This window comes from Rutidosis leptorrhynchoides, chromosome 6, assembly GCF_046630445.1.
Source record: "Rutidosis leptorrhynchoides isolate AG116_Rl617_1_P2 chromosome 6, CSIRO_AGI_Rlap_v1, whole genome shotgun sequence".
NCBI lineage: Eukaryota > Viridiplantae > Streptophyta > Magnoliopsida > Asterales > Asteraceae > Rutidosis > Rutidosis leptorrhynchoides.
In genome coordinates, this window is record NC_092338.1 from 33277759 (window position 1) to 33286037 (window position 8279).

Here is an 8279-nt window from a genome sequence, read left to right on the forward strand (position 1 = left end):
ATAATTATAAACATACCTTAGTCGATTCACTCCTAAAACAAAACAAGAAGTAAAGAAGTATAATCTTCTTGACCAATAGTAAACTCAATACAATTTCAATATGCCTTAAGGATTCACATTGTGAACTAAACCATAGTTCATGGTTAGCTTTTACAAGTACTAAAGTACTTAAGGCGCCCCATCACAATGAATTCCACTAGACCATGCTTAATCTTCTAACACCATGCTATATTGGTCACTTGATATAATCACATACATCATACCACCAATTTTCAAAGCATACAAGTATTTGGAAATAATTAAGCAACATCTCATCCTCGTTCTACATTAAAACGTATTTGTTTTACTAACTTATACCATCTTGATAAACCATCAGATGGTTTGTGGACATAACTTACATGAATATCGAATTGCATAGTTCATATCACCATACTAAAATCATATGACAACTAAATGAAATATTTCAAGCAATACGCACTCGAAAATTTTAGATGAATCATTATATGCAACAATTTTAATTTGATTCATCCTTAATTGCACCATATATGCAACACACACACACACACACACACACACACACACACATATATATATATATATATATATATATATATATATATATATATATATATATATATATATATATATGACCAATTTCATACACCCGACATATATGTGAAATAATTTCGTCCACATACATATGTTGTTTCACAAGTTTCATCCTGAAGGATATCTTGGTTCTCATAAAACCAAATTCATTTTTAAAACATCTCGTCTCTCGTACAAAATTTGAAGAAAATAAGTTTAATATTCAGCAAATTTGTTTTGTACTACCATGTGAAATATCACCACACCACGTTTTATCTTGATGTTAAAATATGAATACTTGCGTTTTGGTCTGGAGATGGAATATAAATGAACACAAAAATTTCTTATATGGAGTAATAAATTTCTTATGAGTTTTAGAAAACTGGCATTAACCATAAATAACTAAATTACTCCTCAAACGTTATCCATTTTTGTCCCATCGTATCCCACCGATAAACAACATACCGGGATCAAATAACATTTTCTTCTTCACAGAAACTTCTTCAGATTTAAATATCTGATCCCTATTAAATTATCCGTAGTAAACTACCCAGTAAAACGCGTGTAAGGATCCATAGAATTAGTGATGCATACCAATTACCAAACACGTATGTTTCTATTCAATAATTAATGATGAATATTTGTAAAATCAAATCAGCATGATTGAATCTCTTATTTATTTGTGAAGTCAAATAAAATACGTAAGTAATTAATTGTATGCATCAATATTCAGTGGATCCTTAATAGTTAAGCATGCAACCGTATTCTTTCAAGTCGGTTATAAATAATATAACAATACAATACATCTCAAGACCACATAATTTTACTTCGGATGCATTCTTATATAACATGGCATGAAAATACAACAAGATGGGGAGAAAATATGCGTACTCGTATGATGATCGTTCCACCAATAAGATCTCCAATCCTATGCTCTCTAAATGGATCCCATATGCAGTTATAATATGTAGGCTTCATATGAAATACCATAGATACGGGAAAATGATAGGCTTCATAATTCATATGAAAGGCACGGAACCATAATATGATCAAATCCATCATCATTCAATGGATCATATGTGTAATAAAAGTGTTCCACCGTATTGGTCTATTTTGATCATTAATTACTGCCCATCATATATTCATACCTAACTCTTACGTCAACCATGAAGCCGCCACCCACGAATCATCAAAAGTTTATCAACTTTCGAATTCCATGTCAAATCTCATGATTCTTTAACCGATTCCATCTTTTTCATTATCAAAAAATACTTTATAGATTTGTTAGAAAATAGGGTTGTAAATTGACTGCCGGATTCGTTCTTGAATCGTGTATTCACTTTCTCTATAAAGTATTTCGACCTTACGATTGCCTCGGTTACACGAAATCTTTACAGGGATAAGACAAGAACGCAATCAGTGTTTTTGGCAATTAAATCACTGATAAAATTGTTAGAGAATATGTGTATATTTTCTGTTTGTTGATGAAAGCAAAGTCCTCTATATATAAGAGGTGAAAAGGTGCGACCAAAGGATGTAACCCTTCAATGTAAATATGCAACCTTTCAACTAAAAGATGCAACTCTTCGTTTACACCTTTTAGAAAATGACATCACTCTTCATGAAATAATGTAACCATTCATGGTTACCTTTCATCAAAAGATGTAATTTACAAGACCTTATTGAATTAACTCGAACGAGCGTGCACTCCGCACTCTCCAAACTCGTCATTGAGCTTAATTCAATAAGCCTTTGCTTTCTAGTAAATCTCAATTAACTAAAATGATTGTTAATAACACTAAAATCACCAACAATTAGTTATCTTTACTATTTTTAAAATGATTCCTAAATACCTCCTGTTAAATTAAATACAGAGTATATCATAACTGTGACATCTCTTCTTTAAAATATCAATATCAATATGGTTAAATATTCATCTTTTCTTCCCCACCACATAATCATGTATCTTCATAACTATAAATACTAGTGGTATGGAGTATGGACTAACTAGAAGTCCTATTGTCCTAATAACCAACACTTTTCTAGTTAACAAGAGTTAAATGATTATATATTTGTAGATATTTTTCAACGGCTATTCTTCATCCCTGTTGAAAGATGAAACTCGATCAGAAGTGACGAACCCAGAACAAAATGGTAAAATGTACATATAATTAAACTATTTGTAATAGATAATAAAAAAATGTCTTAGCAATAAAAGACCAATTAAGACCCTCTAAATACACGAATTAAATAATTACTTTTAAAAGCTTCATCTATTAACAATGGATGTTAGAGAATTTAGACTTTTGGAGAAGAAAGTGACTCTGAATGACTTGAATATGATGGATGAATAAGGTACCGTAATTTAAGGAATTTAATTAAAATGAAAAAGATAATAAATTAAAAAGTAGAGAAGTTTTCGAAAAAATGCTGGCAGTTTTTTTTTTTACGTGGCTTCCACGTTAGATGCCAAGTCATTGTGTGAAAGAAAATGTGTGAAAAAATTGTAGATTTCTCACGTAACATTTATACTGTAGATTTCTCAAGTAACATTAATATTTCGGAAACAAATATAGCTATAATGAAAAGTAATCACTTATTTCGATTTTTTATAGTTGGAAGGGATATACAAAAGATTTAAACTTATATTTAGGATGTTACTAAATCCATTTTGGATATGGCTAAACGTTAACATGTAGAAACATGGTAGTTACTGTCGGCTTTTTAATGACAATTATCAAACTGTATAAGCATTTTCTTTTAATGACACATATTAAGCTGTATAAGCATTTTCTACACGTATACGATAATGTAAGGGCTGTTGTTGGTAAATACTTATATTTATATTTATTTAAATTTATGTTACAATTAGTAAATATTCACAAACATTTACTCACATTACTGCCTGTTATAAGGATAACAACGGAAGAAAGTGTTCGATTAATTAGGAAAATATCACCCGCTTTTAGTTAAAATTGGGGTTTGATATTTGTCCGAATTCTTTCATTATATATTTTTGGCTTTGATTTAGAATTATATCTCTACAAAATATATTATGTAAAATCATATCTCTACAAAATATATAATGTAAAGTAAATAAAAGTATACGTAAATTATGCATCTAATCTAAATAAGTAATATTTCAAGTTTATACGTAACATATTTCATTAACTATGTATTTTCTATATAAAATCAATCCTTCTTCAACTATCTTCATTCATTCTTTTCTTCAATTCACCAAATTGAAGTGCATTAATCTTCACAATGTGTATATCAGAAAAGCGTTTTATTATTTTGTTGTCCCATGGTTAGGCCATGGTCACATTTCTCCTTTTCTTGAATTCGCCAAAAAACTAAGTAACGTCAAAAAATCAAATAACACAAAACACTTAGATATCTACCTTTGTTCGACTCCTGCTAACCTTGAATCCATCAGAAAAACGTTAAAAAATATTACACTCATTAATCTTCACCTTCATACATTGCATGATCTACCACCTCATCTTGACACCACTTCATCTTATGGCTACTCTCAAACAAGCTTTCGACGATGCACGTCCTGAGTTTACTAAAATCATGGAAATGCTTAAGCCATATTTGCTCATTGTGACACGATTCAATGTTGGGCTCCGTTTGTGACTGCTTCTCCTGCAATACCTTATGTGGTTTTTATTGCCACAAGTGCTACAATGGCGTCAACTATGTTTCATCTTTACTTGAACTGCTTTAAACGCATTGCCTTTTCTTTTTTAAAGATTTTTCTTAATCAATTAGTCCAATAATCAATGAGTAATCTTACTTTATTTTTCATTTTAATTTTGATTATTAGCTCTAGCCCGCATCATATTTAAATAAAGCATTTTATTTAAAGATTCGACTAATGAATTATAAGATCTTATTTCACAATATACGAAAATAAAATACGATATCATTCGTGACTTTCTTTAAAGTTTCTTTTAAATTGTTTTTTCTTTAGCAATTTACGTTGATGTTCAAATATAATTTTAATATTTAATACATACTACTAAATTTATGAATGAAATTTTATTAAATATAAAGGAAAGGTAAATAAAAAAGTATTACATTTGTGAATCCTTTTTATGATGGAAATGAAAGGAAAACTCAAGGACATGAAATGAAAGGAAATGAAAGGAAATGAAAGGAATGAATGAAAATTAACAATGTTTTTATTTGATAGATAATTTACATCTAAAATTAAGCCGATTAGTAGGAGAAGCAGCCACATACCTCAAATTCACCGTTATACTGTAGCGATTTTTTTTCCTCATTCACCTTCTCATATTTACATAGCCTTCTAGAGCTTTCCACCCAAAAGAAAACCCTTTGGGACAAGTAGATAAAAACTCTGGTAGAAAGTTAGCATTTATCCTCGGGTCAGATCTGAAAGGAAATCGCGACTCAAAGGAGTAAAGGCGTGGTCGCACAAAAAAGCATGCTGTCGTTCCAATCGTATGAGCAGCTATACGTTGTTCGATGAAAGTTAAAATGTAATCAATAGTTATAAAAAAAATTAGAACAACAAACAAAATAAGATAAGTACTGATTATACCGCTAAGAATCACAAGATCCGCCTCGTTCAATCCTTTCTCCTTAAACTTTTCAATTAGAATCTCGATAGAATCAGCAGATTCTGGCATTCTGGCTGCTAGGTTAGGATTGGATATTAATCCATCCTTCCTACCCGTTTCGACCTGGTAGGAAGGTCCATTACTCTGCACCAAAAATTTCTACAAATTTCAAAACTATTACTAGCTAGATGCGATACTACGATAGATACTAGTTTGGTTTTAACTTACAGCAGCCACTGCATCTCTTGCAGCCATCGCAATGATGTCCGCACGTGATAACACACCCGGGCAAGTTGTTTCCAGTTTTTTTTTGCGTCTTCGATCACTTGTGTTCCTTGGATCCCCAGATGGCCTGCTGCGGCGATCTCTGCATTTTCGATTAAACTGAAGCGTCGCAACCCTATGAAATGTCCCGTTCTTATTAATTAAAAACGTTCCATATTAATTGATTTCGTTGCGAGGTTTTGACCTCTATATGAGACTTTTTTCAAAGACTGCATTCATTTTTAAAACAAACCATAACCTTTATTTTATAAATAAAGGTTTAAAAAGCTTTACGTAGATTATCAAATAATGATAATATAAAATATCCTGTTTACACACGACCATTACATAATGGTTTACAATACAAATATGTTACATCGAAATCAGTTTCTTGAATGCAGTTTTTACACAATATCATACAAACATGGACTCCAAATCTTGTCCTTATTTTAGTATACAACAGCGGAAGCTCTTAGTATTCACCTGAGAATAAACATGCTTTAAACGTCAACAAAAATGTTGGTGAGTTATAGGATTAACCTATATATATATCAAATCGTAACAATAGACCACAATATTTCATATTTCAATACACATCCCATACATAGAGATAAAAATCATTCATATGGTGAACACCTGGTAACCGACATTAACAAGATGCATATATAAGAATATCCCCATCATTCCGGGACACCCTTCGGATATGATATAAATTTCGAAGTACTAAAGCATCCGGTACTTTGGATGGGGTTTGTTAGGCCCAATAGATCAATCTTTAGGATTCGCGTCAATTAGGGTGTCTGTTCCCTAATTCTTAGATTACCAGACTTAATAAAAAGGGGCATATTCGATTTCGATAATTCAACCATAGAATGTAGTTTCACGTACTTGTGTCTATTTTGTAAATCATTTATAAAACCTGCATGTATTCTCATCCCAAAAATATTAGATTTTAAAAGTGGGACTATAACTCACTTTCACAGATTTTTACTTCGTCGGGAAGTAAGACTTGGCCACTGGTTGATTCACGAACCTATAACAATATATACATATATATCAAAGTATGTTCAAAATATATTTACAACACTTTTAATATATTTTGATGTTTTAAGTTTATTAAGTCAGCTGTCCTCGTTAGTAACCTACAACTAGTTGTCCACAGTTAGATGTACAGAAATAAATCGATAAATATTATCTTGAATCAATCCACGACCCAGTGTATACGTATCTCAGTATTGATCACAACTCAAACTATATATATTTTGGAATCAACCACAACCCTGTATAGCTAACTCCAACATTCACATATAGAGTGTCTATGGTTGTTCCGAAATATATATAGATGTGTCGACATGATAGGTCGAAATATTGTATACGTGTCTATGGTATCTCAAGATTACATAATATATAATACAAGTTGATTAAGTTATGGTTGGAATAGATTTGTTACCAATTTTCACGTAGCTAAAATGAGAAAAATTATCCAATCTTGTTTTTACCCATAACTTCTTCATTTTAAATCCGTTTTGAGTGAATCAAATTGCTATGGTTTCATATTGAACTCTATTTTATGAATCTAAACAGAAAAAGTATAGGTTTATAGTCGGAAAAATAAGTTACAAGTCATTTTTGTAAAGGTAGTCATTTCAGTCGAAAGAACAACGTCTAGATGACCATTTTAGAAAACATACTTCCACTTTGAGTTTAACCATAATTTTTGAATATAGTTTCATGTTCATAATAAAAATCATTTTCCCAGAATAAAAACTTTTAAATCAAAGTTTATCATAGTTTTTAATTAACTAACCCAAAACAGCCTGCGGTGTTACTACGACGGCGTAAATCCGATTTTACGGTGTTTTTCGTGTTTCCAGGTTTTAAATCATTAAGTTAGCATATCATATAGATATATAAAATGTGTTTAGTTGATTTTAAAAGTCAAGTTAGAAGGATTAACTTTTATTTGCGAACAAGTTTAGAATTAACTAAACTATGTTCTAGTGATTACAAGTTTAAACCTTCGAATAAGATAGCTTTATATGTATGAATCGAATGATGTTATGAACATCATTATTACCTCAAGTTCCTTGGATAAACCTACTGGAAATGAGAAAAATATATCTAGCTTCAAAGGATCCTTGGATGGCTTGAAAGTTCTTGAAGCAGAATCATGACACGAAAACAATTTCAAGTAAGATTTCCACTCGAAATAAGATTGTTATAGTTATAGAAATTGAATTAAAGTTTGAATATGATTATTACCTTGTATTAGAAAGATAACCTACTGTAAGTAACAAAGGTTTCTTGATCTTGGATGATTACTTGGAATGGATTTAGAAAACTTGGAAGTAAACTTGCAATCTTGGAAGTATTCTTGATTTTATGAAACTAGAACTTTTGGAATTTATGAAGAACACTTAGAACTTGAAGATAGAACTTGAGAGAGATCAATTAGATGAAGAAAATTTAAGAATGAAAGTGTTTGTAGGTGTTTTTGGTCGTTGGTGTATGGATTAGATATAAAGGATATGTAATTTTGTTTTCATGTAAATAAGTCATGAATGATTACTCATATTTTTGTAATTTTATGAGATATTTCATGCTACTTGCCAAATGATGGTTCCCACATGTATTAGGTGACTCACATGGGCTGCTAATAGCTGATCATTGGAGTGTATATACCAATAGTACATACATCTAAAAGCTGTGTATTGTACGAGTACGAATACGGGTGCATACGAGTAGAATTGTTGATGAAACTGAACGAGGATGTAATTGTAAGCATTTTTGTTAAGTAGAAGTATTTTGATAAGTGTCTTGAAGTCTTTCAAAAGTGTA

The 8279-nt window shown here is 30.8% G+C and overlaps 1 protein-coding gene across 1 annotated transcript; it reads right to left on the reverse strand.

The window, feature by feature from the left end:
• Window positions 1–4050: 4050 nt before the first annotated feature.
• Window positions 4051–5432, reverse strand: LOC139853538 (peroxidase 43-like). The gene is made up of 4 exons (XM_071842927.1): window positions 5406–5432; window positions 5159–5321; window positions 4896–5068; window positions 4051–4236 (listed from the first exon to the last, which is right to left on the reverse strand). The coding sequence occupies exons 1-4, from the start codon at window positions 5430–5432 to the stop codon at window positions 4051–4053; spliced, it is 549 nt and encodes a 182-aa protein (XP_071699028.1).
• Window positions 5433–8279: the final 2847 nt, after the last annotated feature.

Bases quoted from the DNA above. Each gene is read 5' to 3' on its own strand.
- LOC139853538 (XM_071842927.1), bottom strand. From the start codon at position 5,432: ATGGCTGCAAGAGATGCAGTGGCTGCT. The intron at 5,322-5,405 runs GTAAGTTAAAAC...TTTTTGGTGCAG, and splicing joins CAAGAGATGCAGTGGCTGCT to AGTAATGGACCTTCCTACCA. The intron at 4,237-4,895 runs GTAAATATGAGA...AAGGTATTGCAG, and splicing joins GGAAAGCTCTAGAAGGCTAT to GAGAAGCAGTCACAAACGGA.